The sequence below is a fragment of the Mizuhopecten yessoensis genome, unplaced genomic scaffold (assembly GCF_002113885.1).
Source record: "Mizuhopecten yessoensis strain PY_sf001 unplaced genomic scaffold, ASM211388v2 scaffold855, whole genome shotgun sequence".
NCBI lineage: Eukaryota > Metazoa > Mollusca > Bivalvia > Pectinida > Pectinidae > Mizuhopecten > Mizuhopecten yessoensis.
The window spans coordinates 683,508-701,411 of record NW_018403755.1 but is presented as its reverse complement, the minus strand read 5'-3'; the positions used below and the strand labels follow the sequence as shown (position 1 = coordinate 701,411).

The following is a 17,904-nucleotide window of genomic DNA, read 5'->3' as shown; positions in this document are numbered from 1 at the left end:
TTGTGACATTGACTTTTTACATTTGACCTTACAGAGAAGATCTGTCGCCACTACTCGATGCCACTTGTGCCTCTGGGTCTGTGGTCACGCCTCATCACTCGCCTAGTCGCATTCTCTAACAGCGCCCTCACTCTGGTAGGTGCTGTTAGAAAAGGGTGAAAACCATGTGTCACCCACAAAAGTAACAGCATAAATTTACTAGAGGTTTTTAACAGGCAGACATCATTATCTAATAAAAAAAACTGTACAGTTTGTGACTCAATTAAGTTTCAGATTATGTTTTCCTTAAGTCTGTTTAATTTTGAATCCATACAAGTTATTATGGAAAGATTTAATAAGGGTTACTGATGACCAGTTGAAATTGCAAAATATAAGAGAATTTTGAATATTCAGTTGATCTTTTCAATTTTTTTATTTTTTCTTAATCTGCAGAGCACATTCTTGAAAAAACATGATAATAAAAGGAGAATGTGTAGTTACTGAAAATGTATCTGTTGGTGAATTGTAAATTTTTTCTTGAATGTACTCTATAAATGCTAAAAGAAAAGCAGTGATTATAATAGTTATAATTGATTAGACCCTGGTGGAAGAGAAGAGACCCCCTACAATGAAGTACTGGAAGAAGGGCATATTTGGCTTCTGGTCTCGTGTAAGTACAGGTGTTTTAATGTTGACAGGAGTTACAATTCTGACAGTTGTTACCATGGTGACAGTGGTTACCATGTTGACGGTGTTTACAGGTGTTACCATATTGACAGTCATTTCCTTGTGAACAGATGTTTCCCATCTAACATCACTGTTTAACTGGGCAGTTATATTACTGATGTAGTTACTAATCAGGGCCAGTAACAAATTTGCCCCGCCAATCCTGTATTTAACTTAATTTCAGAAATATGCAAAAATGATTAGACCTTCTGAAAGTTTCATAGAACATGCCTTGACCATGAAGATCTACCTTGTACAAATTAAGGAAAATGTGTCCATTTGTAATGATGAAGGAGGAAAACGAATGTCACAGAGCACTTTCCTCAGTATCAAGTTATCATTGAGTAATAATTAAACAACGTTATAGTAAATAACTTCATAAACAGCTTGGTCTGTGAATTAGATGATTCCTGTAGACCTAGAGTCTAGTTGGTTATGGTGATTGTCTATGGGTGTGTAATGTTAAATTCTAACACTGTACTTCTGTCTATAAACAGAGTTCATTCTTCCTGCTGGACTATCACTTCCTAGAGGATGAAGAGATACACCTGATGGTGCCCAGTACCTCCAAGGGCTCCACGTGAGTTAAAAATAGATAGGATTAACCAGTAGAGCTTGGCTGGTGTCAATGTAAACATGAATACTATTGGTCAGCAGAACTAATATCAATGTAAATATGGGTATGATTGGTCAGTAAAACTAATATCAATGTAAATATGGGTATGATTGGTCAGTAAAACTAATATCAATGAAAACATGGATATGATTGATCAGTAAAACTAATATCAATCTAAACATGGGTATGATTGGTCAGTAAAACTAATATCAATCTAAACATGGGTATGATTGGTCAGTAAAACTAATATCAATCTAAACATTGATATGATTGGTTAGTTATAACCATCATAAAAAGCAAATGTGTATGTATGTAGTTGGTTGGTCAATAGACCATTTCATTATTGTGGACAGTGGTTGACAAAATTCCACCATTTAGGTCAGTATTTAAAGAGCCAATACATATTACGTATACAATACAGTCAGTGTCATTATTAATGTTATTTAATTGATGTTGGTACAAATGTAAGACCTAGTGGGGTTATACCGGTCTTTCAGTCATCTAGCTGGAGAGAACATGTGTATAGGACTAGGATAGCAAAATTTAATTTTCTAATTAAGATTGAAATGTTTAATACAGTTATACATGTAACTAGTGTACAGGAAAAAATGTTCTTTTTGTTTTGAAAATTCCTCAAATTCACTGTAATGTTTGACAACTTTGATCCAGGTTGTTTGGGCTCTTGGTTGACCACATCACTGCCCTGGTGGAGGAATGGTACCCCGGTCTGACAAGTTTAGACCCAGTCCAGGGGAGAGAACTCCTGGTACAACACGTGCCCTGTATAGGGTGTACAGGTAAAGCTAGACTCAATACATTTACCTGGTTTATGATTATGTCAAAAAAGTGTATATAAATCTCCACCCAACACTTTTCTAGGTAAATAGCTAGTCAAGTGACAAGTGTAAACTGAATTATAGTTATCATTACAAAGTTGTTTGATGTGACAGCAGGGACTGAATATTGGTTGTCAAAACATTAATGCACATCAGTTATGATTAATACCGTCACATTTCATTCAACATCATTTTACATTTAAATAGCAATCACCATGCCATGTGTATTTCGCAGTTTGCGAACCAACTGCATAGTGCTTGGTTATATCATGAAGAAATCAAGCCTTTTGGATAATTCCTCCAGCACTCATACACACACATACATGCACCCACAACACACATGGTGGCACGTCCTTAAACAACCGAAATAATAATAGGATGTTGATTATAGGATGTTAATCCCTGTAAAACCAACCAGCCTTTTGGATAAAAGGTTAACTTCAGAAAGTAAAACTAAACATTTCACTGACGCAAATAAAATAAGTATTTTCACTAAACACAGATGTGGATGTCCAGAAACACTTCCTGTTGGACGACCTGCTGGACCAGACCAAGTCAGGCATGGAAATCTACTGTGATGTGCACAAGGGTTATGTCCCTTTGTCTAAGCTGGTAGGTTTTCCATTCTCCATGGTTGTTTATAAGGCCCCTTTTGCTTGCCCTGTCTGTTTTTAAATGTTACATTTTCGAGTATAAATCCTGGTGGATCTACAAATGTCTATGCAGGCCTCGTAAGGCTTTGTCAAGGTTCGCCTGAAAATTGAACAACTCTGGTCCAACTGGTTCAACCGTTTGGATCGTAACAAGGATTGAGGCTTAATGCTCCCACTGGTAGTGTATTACTATAGACCTTGCCATCATTTAGTCATTAAACAGTTAAAACCCTCTCTTCAAACATTTGATTGAGGGAGGATAAGGTGTTGTGGCTACTTGATATGATGGAAATAGGATATGAAAGAAATTGAATCTGAAAATAAAATATAACCACTTAAAACCCTTAAATCAAGTTTGCATATTGATTAACGTTTCGATAATAATTATAGTTACCCTGGGTAATTGTATTAAACTGAACCCTCTGTAACCTGATATCTGTAACTTGCGCCACTTCATATATTTCTATGTAAATTAAACTGGTACACTAACAAACTGTCTGTTCTGCGCAGAATGTTACTGGTGTTAGTTTGTAGTTTAGACTGATTTCACTGTAAATTCTTGCACACATTTTTGTTTTACAAAATATTGATGAGAAACTCCAATTAAAAGATGAATATCTTTTCATATTTCAGGCTCCAGATATTATTCTGAATGATGTGAAACCAGAGCTACAAGTTGACCATTCTGTTTTTGAATTTGAGGAAAAGTAAGTATCTATTGGTCACAATATAGTATTTGATGATAAGAAATGTGTTTTAATATTAAAATAAATATTCATGGGGAAGTTTCAAAGTGTAGCTACTTCATCATATCAAATTAATTACATTGTAACAATTGATTGGAATGAAACCTTGTGATACTGGCTCAGTTCTGATTTATTTTAATTTTCATTTTTTTCATTTTTATACAATATTTCTATAACAATATAGTTTTATTGTAATTCTTAATATTGACTTGGTTTTAATGGAGTAGTTACATCAAAATAACCATGATATTAATGGGTTATGTTTCTGTTTTCAGTCCCGATAACTTGCTGGGAGACGGAGGTTATGGGGCTGTGTACAAAGGCGTCTACAAAGGACAGGTAGAGAAATGGAGGTCGTACTTAATAGGGAACATATATAATAATAATAATAATTTGCAGTTTTTATAAACCGCTTTATCACAACCTAGTTCGTAGGTCGTCTCAAAGCGGTTCACAAATTATTATCCGTGGTTATAGGGCCATCGCAACCACCCAATTTCTTTCTAAACTCCCGGTGCTGCCATTTCGGCGATTACAGCTAACATTCAACAATTCTAGCGCTGCCCAACCAAAAACTCATTTACAGTAGAGTAGACTGAAACAAGGGGATTACATACATTTCTGTTTGCGGTTTGTACCTTAAAACATATATTTCGGTGTCTGATGACGAGTTTGTGTTTTGTTCCTTGTAACATATATTTCTGTGTCTGATGACGAGTTTGTGTTTTGTACCTTGTAACATATATTTCTGTGTCTGATGACGAGTTTGTGTTTTGTAGCCAGCAGCCATTAAGGCGTTCAATGTTATCGGAGCAGTACACCCCCACAAGATACAGAGACAAGAGGTAGCTAATACTACTTCTAGATAAAACATATCTTACCAAGAATTTACTCTTTCTTTCATTTAAAAATTAACTTGGTCTGAGTTGAATGCGATCTTTGTATATGGATCTTAGTGAGTTGGTGTTAAATGTGTTTGTGATTGAAATGTTTTCCATCTATAAGATGCTGGATATATCGCTATTGGTTTATTTTAGGCGACAGTGCTGAGGTGTTTGAACCACCCCAGTATCGTGTCCCTGTTAGGTGTCAGTTTCCAGCCCCGTGTTATAGTCCTAGAACTGGCACCTAAAGGATCCCTGGGAAATGTCCTCAAGTCCGGGCGTCCACTGGACCGTATCATGCAACACCGCATAGCCTTACAGGTAATGATAAGTATGCAGGGTGTCCTCTGGACCGTATCATGCAACACCGCGTAGCCTTACAGGTACTGATAAGTTATTTAGAAGCTTGTCATTCATTAGGTTTATGTACTAGGATGCTGATATATGGCATAAGGTTCCTGTGGAGAATGATATTGATGTAGTGAAGTGAAAATTAAAAAATGATTTCAAATTTTGAATTATGTTTACCTGTTTTGTTTGTACTTAACTGTTTTGAAGCACATCAACGTTTAAGTTTTAACTGCAAGTTATATAGAAGCTTGTCATTCATTTAATATGTGTACTAGAATGCTGATATTTGGCATGGAGGTTCCTGTGGAGTATGATATTGATGTAGTGAAGTTAAAATTTATAAATGATTTCAAAATATTTTGGAATTTTCCACCTGTTTTGTACTTAACTGTTTTGAAGTACATCAGCATTTAAATTTTAATTGCAAGTTATTTAGAAGCTTGTCATTCATTAAATATGTGTACTAGGACGCTGATATTTTGCATAGAGGTTCCTGTGGGGTAAAATATAAGAAGTGAAGTTAAAATTTTTAAAAAAATTAAATATTTTTTTTAGACTTTTGACCTGTTTTGAACTTTACATTTTTACAAACAAATTATTAAATAGGATAAAATTTTAAACAGGCGAGCATTGGTGGCTTTGACACCATCTCTGGTTGTGGAAATGACAACATTGATCTCAATTTGTCACAGAAATACAATTATGTGCTTACGCAAATTATACCAATATATTTATATCAATCTAAAAATAATGTTATAAATCACAGAGTAAAGAGGTTCTAGTTAAGAACTGTTACATTATATTTTGTCAGGTTGCTGAGGGCCTGGTCTATCTACACCAGTTGATGATTGTCTACCGTGATATGAAGCCAGACAACGTTCTGATCTACAGTCTAGATCTTAACTCACCTGTAAGTCTGACTGCTACTCACCTGTAAGTTTTACTCTAACTTGCCTGTAACTCTGACCTTAACTCAACTGTAAGGTTGACCTTAACTCACCTGTAAGTCTGGCTGCTACTCACCTGTAAGTTTTACTCTAACTCACCTGTAAGTCTTACCTCGACTCAACTGTAAAATTGACTTTGACTCACCTGTATGTTTGACCTTGACTCACCTGAAAGTTTGACCTCAACTAACCTGTTAGTTTGACCTTGGCTCACCTGTAAGTCTTACCTCTGCTCACCTGTAAATTTGACTTCAACTCACCTGTAAATCTGACCACAACTCACCCTTAAGTTTGACTCCAACTGGAAGTTTGACCTTTGCTCACTTGTAAGTGTAAATAAGTCTAATCTTTGGCCTATATCAGCTATGAAACTTGACTCTAACTTGCATTTGAATGCATCCAAATATTTCCTATTGTACAGATAAATGCCAAGGTTTCTGACTATGGAATTGCTCGGTTTGCCACGCTGGACGGATTGTTGGCCCAGGAGGGAACACCTGCCTACCGAGCTCCGGAGGTCATCCGCGGAGAATCATACTCCTTCACGGTACTCATCCTATAACACTTAGAACTCCCTCGGTCGTCTGTGGTCAAGGGCTAACAAAATAATCAAATGTATTACATTGACTTTCTTTCAAGGTCCAGAGGTCAAACGTGTACATATACTCAAATTATCTCTTCTTTAGAACTGTGAGGCCTAGAGTGTTGACATTTTCACTGCTTCTAGCTGGAATGAAGGTCTAAACAAGTGTGTTCAATTAAATTTTGACCACCATTCAAGGTCATAAAGGTTAAATGTGTTTAATGACTTCTTCTAACAGGCCATGCATCCTTTAGCCATTCTATGTGGTCAGCAGCTTTCTAGGATAAAGTGGTATCAACTTTGTTTAGATAAATAAATTTGAACAACATTTGTGGTAACTAGAGTAGTGGACTAGAGTAGAGAACTAGAGTAGTGGACTAAAGTAGAGGACTAGAGTAGAGGACTAGAGTAGAGTAGAGTAGAGTAGAGGACGAGAGTAGAGGACTAGATTAGAGTAGAGTAGAGGACTAGTGTAAAGGACTAGAGTAGAGCACTAGAGTAGAGTAGAGAACTAGAGTAGAGGACTAGAGTAGAGTTGATGACTAGAGTAAAGGACTAGAGTAGAGGACTAGAGTAGAGGAGAGTAGAGTAGAGGACTAGAGTAGAGGCCTAGAGTAGAGTAGAGTAGAGTAGAGGACTAGAGTAGAGGACTAGATTAGAGTAGAGTAGAGGACTAGTGTAAAGGACTAGTGTACAGGACTAGAGTAGAGGACTAGTGTAGAGGACTACAGAAGAGGACTAGAGTAGAGTAGAGGACTAGAGTAGAGGACTAGTGTAGAGGACTAGAGTAGAGGACTAGAGTAGAGTAGAGGACTAGAGTAGAGGACTAGTGTAGAGGACTCGAGTAGAGGACTAGAGTAGAGTAGAGAACTAGAGTAGAGGACTAGAGTAGAGTTGATGACTAGAGTAAAGGACTAGAGTAGAGGACTAGAGTAGATGACTAGAGTAGAGTAGAGAACTAGAGTAGATTACTAGTGTAGAGGACTAGTGTACAGGACTAGAGTAGAGGACTAGTGTAGAGGACTAGAGTAGAGTAGAGGACTAGAGTAGAGGACTAGAGTAGAGGACTAGTGTAGAGGACTAGAGTAGAGGACTAGTGTAGAGGACTAGAGAAGAGTAGAGTAGTGGACTTGAGTAGAGGACTAGAGTAGAGTAGAGAACTAGAGTAGAGGACTAGAGTAGAGTTGATGACTAGAGTAAAGGACTAGAGTAGAGGACTAGAGTAGAGGACTAGTGTAGATGACTAGAGTAGAGGACTAGTGTAGAGGACTAGAGAAGAGTAGAGTAGTGGACTTGAGTAGAGGACTAGAGTAAAGTAGAGAACTAGAGTAGAGGACTAGAGTAGATGACTAGAGTAGAGTAGAGAACTAGAGTAGAGAACTAAAGTAGTGGACTAGAGTAGAGGACTTGAGTAGAGGACTAGAATAGAGGACTAGTGAAGAGTAGAGTAGTGCACTAGAGTAGAGGACTAGAGTTAAGGACTAGAGTAGAGGACTAGAGTAGAGGACTAGAATAGAGGACTAGTTAAGAGTAGAGTAGTGGACTAGAGTAGAGGACTAGAGTAAAGGACTAGAGTAGAGGACTAGAGTAGAGGACTAGTGTAGATGACTAGAGTAGAGGACTAGTGTAGAGGACTAGAGTAGAGTAGAGGACTAGAGTAGAGGACTAGAGTAGAGTAGAGTAGAGTAGAGGACTAGAGTAGAGGACTAGAGTAGAGGACTAGGGTAGAGTAGAGGACTAGAGTAGAGGACTAGTGTAGATGACTAGAGTAGAGGACTAGTGTAGAGGACTAGAGAAGAGTAGAGTAGTGGACTTGAGTAGAGGACTAGAGTAGAGGAGAGAACTAGAGTAGAGGACTAGAGTAGATGACTAGAGTAGAGTAGAGAACTAGAGTAGATTACTAGTGTAGAGGACTAGTGTACAGGACTAGAGTAGAGGACTAGTGTAGAGGACTAGAGTAGAGGACTAGAGTAGAGTAGAGTAGAGTAGAGGACTAGAGTAGAGGACTAGAGTAGAGTAGAGTAGAGTAGAGGACTAGAGTAGAGGACTAGAGTAGAGGACTAGAATAGAGGACTAGTGAAGAGTAGAGGAGTGGACTAGAGCAGAGGACTAGAGTTAAGGACTAGAGTAGAGGACTAGAGTAGAGAACTAGAGTAGAGGACTAGGGTAGAGTAGAGGACTAGAGTAGAGGACTAGTGTAGAGTAGAGTAGATGACTAGTGTAGAGGACTAGAGTAGAGTAGAGTGGAGGACTAGAGTAGAGTAGAGTAGAGGACTAGTGTAGGGGACTAGTTTAGAGGACTAGTGTAGAGGAATAGTGTAGTGATATGTATTTGGCATTTATATATAACGTCGGGTCAGATATGTTTATCACCCCACAATGTAGATAAAGCCTCTTTTGTCAGTTCTATAACAGTGCTATTTATTTTGATTTAAATGGAAAGAAAACACAATTACACCTCATATCCAGATGTTGAGAAATTCCTCACCAGGGATTAGCTATTTTTGAGGTGCTCCTAATTTAATACCAAAAATCTGACAATATTGACAACTATATTTTCTTGTTGAAATTAAGATAAAGGGAGATAGCTCTAACACAAATTAGATATAGCTGTGTAAGGGAGATAACTCTAACATAAATCACATATATAGCTGTGTAAGGCAGCATACAACCTCTACTGTAAATTGTCTGTTCCAGGCTGATGTGTTTTCCTATGGGATCACGTTATACGCTCTCCTCACGAGCGGACGGCATCCGTTTGATGAATTTGAGTTCAAAAGTGACATGGACCGAGCCATTGCTGAGGTATAGTGTTAACAGGGAAACTCAGAAATATAATATTAATTGGAAACAGTAAGAATTTCAGGAACAAAAGAAGTTTCTGTCAATTATTTTATCCATCAAATGTGTAATGGTATCATTAAAACGGTGTCATGGGAACGAGGTACCACTTTGATAGTTGTTTTCCCTGTTAGTGAGTCTTCACAGGAATAACAGGTCATGGTGTAATGTTCCCTCCCACACCCACTACCTGGTGTGTTTTATATAAACTATTGACACCTGCAAACTGCTCAGTATATATTTCCCAGGTTGATGACATTTGGCCAGTAACATGCTGGCATGAAAGGCTACCATGTTTGTTCAAATGAATGACCTTGACCTTTATTCAAGATTGCAGGGATCAAATATGTTAAAATAGTTTAACAACTTCTTCTGAACAACCAGAAGCCCCAGGGTAATAATATATGGCAAGTACATTGTAGCATGTTGGGATAAATGGCTTCCAAGTTTGTTCAAATGAATGACCTTGACTATATTCAAGGTCACAGGGGTCAAATATGTTCAAATCTTTTAACAACTTCTTCTGAATAACCATGATGTCAAGACTGTTGATGTCTAGCCAGTAGCATGCAAGGATGAAGTGCTACAAAGTTTGTTAAAATTGGTCAAATATGTTTATAATCTTTGAGCAACTTCTTCTGAATAACCATGAGGCCCAGATTGTTAATATTTGGCTAGTAGCATGCTTGGATGAAGGGCTATCAAGATTTTTCATTTGAATGACCTTGACCCACTTTCAAGGTGACATTTGGTCAAATATGTATAAATCTTTAAATAACCTAATCTCAATAAACAAAAGGTCTGGGTTGGTGGTTTTTGGCAAGTTGCATGCTGAGATATAGGGCTATAAAGTTGTTTTTAACGTAATGACCTTGTTTGACTTTCAAGGTCATAGAGGTCAAATGATTTAAAATCTTTTAACAGGTATTTTCAAATGACTTATAGTTTTAAATACTGATATTTTGCATGTAGCTTTATTTTAGATCACTTTTAAGGTTGCAGGTGTGAGATTAATACCAGGTGAGCCATGCAGGCCCATTGGGCCTCTTTTCAAGTTCTAGACTTTATCTATGCAGAATCAAACGTAGTAAGAGAACATTGATGTAAATCAGGCAAAGTATGTCTACATCCATTCTATCATTACTATAAAGATCACAAAGTATTTGTATTATAATATAATTTGTTGTTGTGTATAGGGCGTGACGATGCCAGCCATTACACAGCGTGGGGCCAGTCCGTGGCCCGACATGGAGAACATACTGAATGGCTGTTTGTACAACTTACCTGACAAACGACTACAGGTAAAACTAAATAATTATGTGCAGGTTAAAACACAAATCAACAAATATTCAGCAATTGAGCATACAGATGAAACTGTCATAATAGTGTAGTGTACTTGTTGTATATGAAGAAGACAAATGAGCTTGACTAACTGAAAACTCCATCTGTCCGCCGTCTTACCGACTTACTTTGCTATATTGTAGTCCAAAGACATAGTGAGACGTCTAAAGATACCAGATATCCTGAGTCTCCGAAGTTTTACTCTCATATCAAAGTCAGCGTCACTGGAGTGCTTCACAGTTCAGGTGAGTGTCTTATACGTATAGTGTCAAAGTCAGCATCAACCCGGTGTTTACAGTTCAGGTGAGTATCTTATAAGTATAGTGTCAAAGTCAGCATCACTCTGATGTCTACAGTTCAGGTGAGTATCTTATAAGTATAGTGTCAAAGTCAGCATCAACCCGGTGTTTACAGTTCAGGTGAGTATCTTATAAGTATAGTGTCAAAGTCAGCATCACTCTGATGTCTACAGTTCAGGTGAGTATCTTATAAGTATAGTGTCAAAGTCAGCATCAACCCGGTGTTTACAGTTCAGGTGAGTATCTTATAAGTAAAGTGTCAAAGTCAGCATCACTCCGGTGTTTACAGTTCAGGTGAGTATCTTATAAGTAAAGTGTCAAAGTCAGCATCACTCCGGTGTTTACAGTTCAGGTGAGTATCTTATAAGTATAGTGTCAAAGTCAGCATCACTCCGGTGTTTACAGTTCAGGTGTGTATCTTATAAGTAAAGTGTCAAAGTCAGCATCACTCCGGTGTTTACAGTTCAGGTGTGTATCTTATAAGTAAAGTGTCAAAGTCAGCATCACTCCAGTGTTTACAGTTCAGGTGAGTATCTTATAAGTATAGTGTCAAAGTCAGCATCACTCCGGTGTTTACAGTTCAGGTGAGTATCTTATAAGTATAGTGTCAAAGTCAGCATCACTCCGGTGTTTACAGTTCAGGTGAGTATCTTATAAGTATAGTGTCAAAGTCAGCATCACTCCGGTGTTTACAGTTCAGGTGAGTATCTTATAAGTATAGTGTCAAAGTCAGCATCACTCCGGTGTTTACAGTTCAGGTGTGTATCTTATAAGTAAAGTGTCAAAGTCAGCATCACTCCGGTGTTTACAGTTCAGGTGAGTATCTTATAAGTAAAGTGTCAAAGTCAGCATCACTCCGGTGTTTACAGTTCAGGTGAGTATCTTATAAGTAAAGTGTCAAAGTCAGCATCACTCCGGTGTTTACAGTTCAGGTGTGTATCTTATAAGTAAAGTGTCAAAGTCAGCATCACTCCGGTGTTTACAGTTCAGGTGTGTATCTTATAAGTAAAGTGTCAAAGTCAGCATCACTCCGGTGTTTACAGTTCAGGTGAGTATCTTATAAGTAAAGTGTCAAAGTCAGCATCACTCCGGTGTTTACAGTTCAGGTGTGTATCTTATAAGTAAAGTGTCAAAGTCAGCATCACTCCGGTGTTTACAGTTCAGGTGAGTATCTTATAAGTAAAGTGTCAAAGTCAGCATCACTCCGGTGTTTACAGTTCAGGTGAGTATCTTATAAGTAAAGTGTCAAAGTCAGCATCACTCCGGTGTTTACAGTTCAGGTGAGTATCTTATAAGTAAAGTGTCAAAGTCAGCATCACTCCGGTGTTTACAGTTCAGGTGAGTATCTTATAAGTAAAGTGTCAAAGTCAGCATCACTCCGGTGTTTACAGTTCAGGTGAGTATCTTATAAGTAAAGTGTCAAAGTCAGCATCACTCCGGTGTTTACAGTTCAGGTGAGTATCTTATAAGTATAGTGTCAAAGTCAGCATCACTCCGGTGTTTACAGTTCAGGTGAGTATCTTATAAGTATAGTGTCAAAGTCAGCATCACTCCGGTGTTTACAGTTCAGGTGAGTATCTTATAAGTAAAGTGTCAAAGTCAGCATCACTCCGGTGTTTACAGTTCAGGTGTGTATCTTATAAGTAAAGTGTCAAAGTCAGCATCACTCCGGTGTTTACAGTTCAGGTGAGTATCTTATAAGTATAGTGTCAAAGTCAGCATCACTCCGGTGTTTACAGTTCAGGTGAGTATCTTATAAGTATAGTGTCAAAGTCAGCATCACTCCGGTGTTTACAGTTCAGGTGTGTATCTTATAAGTAAAGTGTCAAAGTCAGCATCACTCCGGTGTTTACAGTTCAGGTGTGTATCTTATAAGTAAAGTGTCAAAGTCAGCATCACTCCGGTGTTTACAGTTCAGGTGAGTATCTTATAAGTAAAGTGTCAAAGTCAGCATCACTCCGGTGTTTACAGTTCAGGTGAGTATCTTATAAGTAAAGTGTCAAAGTCAGCATCACTCCGGTGTTTACAGTTCAGGTGAGTATCTTATAAGTAAAGTGTCAAAGTCAGCATCACTCCGGTGTTTACAGTTCAGGTGAGTATCTTATAAGTAAAGTGTCAAAGTCAGCATCACTCCGGTGTTTACAGTTCAGGTGAGTATCTTATAAGTAAAGTGTCAAAGTCAGCATCACTCCGGTGTTTACAGTTCAGGTGAGTATCTTATAAGTATAGTGTCAAAGTCAGCATCACTCCGGTGTTTACAGTTCAGGTGTGTATCTTATAAGTAAAGTGTCAAAGTCAGCATCACTCCGGTGTTTACAGTTCAGGTGAGTATCTTATAAGTAAAGTGTCAAAGTCAGCATCACTCCGGTGTTTACAGTTCAGGTGTGTATCTTATAAGTAAAGTGTCAAAGTCAGCATCACTCCGGTGTTTACAGTTCAGGTGTGTATCTTATAAGTAAAGTGTCAAAGTCAGCATCACTCCGGTGTTTACAGTTCAGGTGTGTATCTTATAAGTAAAGTGTCAAAGTCAGCATCACTCCGGTGTTTACAGTTCAGGTGTGTATCTTATAAGTAAAGTGTCAAAGTCAGCATCACTCCGGTGTTTACAGTTCAGGTGTGTATCTTATAAGTAAAGTGTCAAAGTCAGCATCACTCCGGTGTTTACAGTTCAGGTGTGTATCTTATAAGTAAAGTGTCAAAGTCAGCATCACTCCGGTGTTTACAGTTCAGGTGAGTATCTTATAAGTATAGTGTCAAAGTCAGCATCACTCCGGTGTTTACAGTTCAGGTGAGTATCTTATAAGTATAGTGTCAAAGTCAGCATCACTCCGGTGTTTACAGTTCAGGTGAGTATCTTATAAGTATAGTGTCAAAGTCAGCATCACTCCGGTGTTTACAGTTCAGGTGTGTATCTTATAAGTAAAGTGTCAAAGTCAGCATCACTCCGGTGTTTACAGTTCAGGTGAGTATCTTATAAGTATAGTGTCAAAGTCAGCATCACTCCGGTGTTTACAGTTCAGGTGAGTATCTTATAAGTATAGTGTCAAAGTCAGCATCACTCCGGTGTTTACAGTTCAGGTGTGTATCTTATAAGTAAAGTGTCAAAGTCAGCATCACTCCGGTGTTTACAGTTCAGGTGAGTATCTTATAAGTATAGTGTCAAAGTCAGCATCACTCCGGTGTTTACAGTTCAGGTGTGTATCTTATAAGTAAAGTGTCAAAGTCAGCATCACTCCGGTGTTTACAGTTCAGGTGAGTATCTTATAAGTAAAGTGTCAAAGTCAGCATCACTCCGGTGTTTACAGTTCAGGTGAGTATCTTATAAGTAGAGTGTCAAAGTCAGCATCACCCCGGTGTTTACAGTTCAGGTGAGTATCTTATAAGTATAGTGTCAAAGTCAGCATCATTCCGGTGTTTACAGTTCAGGTGAGTACCTTATAAGTAGAGTGTCAAAGTCAGCATCACTCCGGTGTTTACAGTTCAGGCATTTTTGTTCCTATTCTGTCAGAAATTTGTCGTATGTAGGAAAAGGAATAGGTTTGGTTTTCTTTTGTTTGATGTCCTATTAACAGCTGAGGTTTCTTAAGGTAATAGGATTGTGTCACCATTTCTCAGTAGAATATCTTCAAATTTTGTAGTTATATTGCTTTAAAGTAAAGAAAATTTTCTGCCACAAAAAAGAAGTATAGGTTGTCAGAATTTTAAGGATTTTAAATGGATATTTATGTAAAAAGGAGTGAATTTTGAAAAAAAAATGAAAGACACAATATTTTTAAAAAATGATGTCAATAAAAATGATACTGACATATATTAGTATTGCATTAATGTATATCAATTTAATAAATGCTGAAATTGTGTAAAATTAATACTCTATAGCTGATATAAAAACTGATATTTTATAATAAAACCATATACACATAGTAATTGCAGGTAAGAGTTATCGTTCTTGAAAAACTTCACAGTAGTGAAATAGATAGCCGGTTTCCTGAAGTACAGAAAAATAGACACATGTGACTCATTGATAAAAAAACACCTGAATTAATGCCTGGATTGCTTTGAAATACCTTAATATTGAGAGAACACACTGTTCTGTCAATAATAAACATACAATAATCATCAATTTAATATCAAACATTAGAATTTGCAGAAATTGTGATGCCGTCTCCCTACATTGGATATTCAACTAGGGATGTACTTCCTGTTTCTGTTTATCAATACACTCCAATGACCTTAAGGTCATGGACCGTAGTGTGTAATGTATGTGTATGTGTGCTGGAGTTAGGGTATTTGATGTATTTGCTTCCTTGTGATAGCGCAGATCTGATGCTGACTTTAAAGTGCTATCTCATTGAAATCAGCCATGGCGAAGGTACCCAGCACAGCTTCCGACTGGTCACATTTTACTGACAATGGGTGAACCAGTTGTTGTAATAATCCTAAATGCTGAACAATAAGTAGTGAATAACAACTATCTTTTTTAAAGATTTTGGTATGTCCCAGCCTTGGGAAGAACTTGTTGCCTTTACCCCACTAAGGCCAAAAGCTAGGTATTGCCAAAGAAGCACTAGAAAACAAAAAGGTTTCCAGGAAGAAGTGGAGAGAAACAAAACTTCTGAATCGTAACTCAGTCAGATATATTTAGATAAACACATTTAATTTAAAAGGACTAAATAGGAAAGGTAATGGACGCAGGCATTCCATGCCTCTATATCAGGAAAGGTAATGGACGCAGGCATTCCACGCCTCTATATCAGGAAAGGTAATGGATGCAGGCATTCCACGCCTCTATATCAGGAAAGGTAATGGATGCAGGCATTGCATGCCTCTATATCAGGAAAGGTAATGGATGCAGGCAGTCCATGCCTCTATATCAGGAAAGGTAATGGAAGCAGGCATTCCATGCCTCTATATCAGGAAAGGAAATGGATGCAGGAATCCCATGCCTCTATATCAGGAAAGGTAATGGATGGAAGCATTCCATGCCTCTATATCAGGAAAGGTAATGGACGCAGGCATTCCATGCCTCTTTATCAGGAAAGGTAATGGAAGCAGGCATTCCATGCCTCTATATCAGGAAAGGTAAGGGACGCAGGCATTCCATGCCTCTATATCAGGCAAGGTAATGGACGCAGGCATTCCATGCCTCTTTATCAGGAAAGGTAATGGAAGCAGGCATTCCATGCCTCTATAACAGGAAAGGTAATAGACGCAGGCATTCCATGCCTCTATATCAGGAAAGGAAATGGATGCAGGAATCCCATGCCTCTATATCAGGAAAGGTAATGGATGGAAGCATTCCATGCCTCTATATCAGGAAAGGTAATAGACGCAGGCATTCCATGCCTCTATATCAGGAAAGGTAATGAATGCAGGCGTTCCATGCCTCTATATCAGGAAAGGTAATGGATGGAAGCATTCCATGCCTCTATATCAGGAAAGGTAAGGGACGCAGGCATTCCATGCCTCTATATCAGGCAAGGTAATGGACGCAGGCATTCCATGCCTCTATATCAGGCAAGGTAATGGACGCAGGCATTCCATGCCTCTTTATCAGGAAAGGTAATGGACGCAGGCATTCCACGCCTCTATATCAGGAAAGGTAATGGATGCAGGCATCCCATGCCTCTATATAAGGAAAGGGAATGGATGCAGGCATTCCATGCCTCTATATCGGGAAAGGTAATGGATGCAGGCATTCCATGCCTCTATATCGGGAAAGGTAATGGATGCAGGCATTCCATGCCTCTATAGCAGGAAAGGTAATGGATGCAGGCATTCCATGCCTCCATATCAGGAAAGGTAATGGATGCAGGCATTCCATGCCTCTATATCTATATCTAATAACAATACAATGTACATTTGTTTGTCTCTTTCGGATATCTGTGTGTAACTATAGCCAAATGATTGTGTTTAAGCTCTAGGTTTCACCAATGTTTGTCTAAATTGATTTCAAAGTTTCTTATAGTTGTCGAATGACATATTCGGGAAGACCGTTCCAAATATCAATAGTTCTGAAACCAAATGAGTGTTTTCTAACATCTAGTCTTCAGTGTTTTTTCTTGAATTTCTGTGTGTTCCCTCTTGTTCTTGATGATGTTTTAAGGTTAAAAATTGAAGACGTTACTTTTTCATCGTAGAAGTTGTTCATACTCTTGTTCATTTTGATTGTATCTCTTCCTCGCAGTCTGCAGTATGTGAGGGATGGAAATCCTAATCTTTTTAGACGATCACTGTATGGTAGGTCCTTTAACCCAGGTATCCGTTTCTACACTTACTGGTGTATTGAAACTAGCATGAGTCAGTAACACTGTATTGTGGCAGAGTTATATCATCAACGTTGTGTTGTGAGTGGGATAATGTACCATTAATGTTTTGTGGCAGGAAAATGAAGAAGGATCACCAGTTCTGTGGTTTACCAGTGGGTCTATGGAACATGTGGAGCTGTCTCATATCAACCTTCTCGACCCGTCCTTCAAACACCAGGTGAGTAACTCATACACGATGTCAGTAAATGGAAGGATTTTGACGAGGCCTAAAGCTGATAACTTTTTTCATCGTTAACACTATTTTACCATGAAGATGATGATGAAACAAGTTACAGTACGAAAAAGTTGGTTTGAGCACAGAATTAATCCATGCTTGAGCGTTATATTATTACATTTTCATGAACACAGGCTGTGGACGACTCATCTGTATTAAACGAAGGTTTGAAATCTGTGATACAGATCATCTTTTAGATATGAAAAACGATAATTAGATAATCACCTTCATATTTCAATAAGAAAATACTTAAAATTCAGAGAATTCAGGAAATGAAGGTGCATTATATTAATTGTGAGGGTTGTGTTGATGACCCTCCATTCCGTATGTATATGTTTTTCGTGTGTACCAGGGTACCTACTTTCTGTATGTATATTTTTTCGTGTGTACCAGGGTACCTACTTTCCGTATGTATATGTTTTTAGCCCACCATCATCTGATGGTGGGCTATTCAAATCACCCTGCGTCCGTTGTCCGTCGTCCGTCCGTAAACAATTCTTGTTATCGGTATTTCTCAAGAAGTACCAGTGGGATCTTTCTCAAATTTTAAATGTAGGTTCCC

At 38.1% G+C, this 17,904-nt stretch overlaps 1 protein-coding gene across 3 annotated transcripts in view; it reads left to right on the top strand.

Moving 5' to 3' along the window:
* LOC110453480 (leucine-rich repeat serine/threonine-protein kinase 2-like) overlaps positions 1–17,904 on the top strand; it is a 69,701-nt gene that overhangs the window by 43,413 nt on the left and 8,384 nt on the right. For all 3 annotated transcript variants that reach the window (XM_021502453.1, XM_021502445.1, XM_021502437.1), the window contains exons 31-45: positions 35–135; positions 578–649; positions 1,203–1,285; positions 1,991–2,118; positions 2,660–2,769; positions 3,444–3,517; positions 3,832–3,895; positions 4,336–4,401; positions 4,594–4,761; positions 5,603–5,701; positions 6,160–6,285; positions 9,019–9,126; positions 10,359–10,463; positions 10,647–10,748; positions 17,184–17,285. In XM_021502453.1, the coding sequence (XP_021358128.1) occupies positions 35–135; positions 578–649; positions 1,203–1,285; positions 1,991–2,118; positions 2,660–2,769; positions 3,444–3,517; positions 3,832–3,895; positions 4,336–4,401; positions 4,594–4,761; positions 5,603–5,701; positions 6,160–6,285; positions 9,019–9,126; positions 10,359–10,463; positions 10,647–10,748; positions 17,184–17,285 (1,508 nt within the window). The remainder of the gene's footprint in view (positions 1–34; positions 136–577; positions 650–1,202; positions 1,286–1,990; positions 2,119–2,659; positions 2,770–3,443; positions 3,518–3,831; positions 3,896–4,335; positions 4,402–4,593; positions 4,762–5,602; positions 5,702–6,159; positions 6,286–9,018; positions 9,127–10,358; positions 10,464–10,646; positions 10,749–17,183; positions 17,286–17,904) is intronic.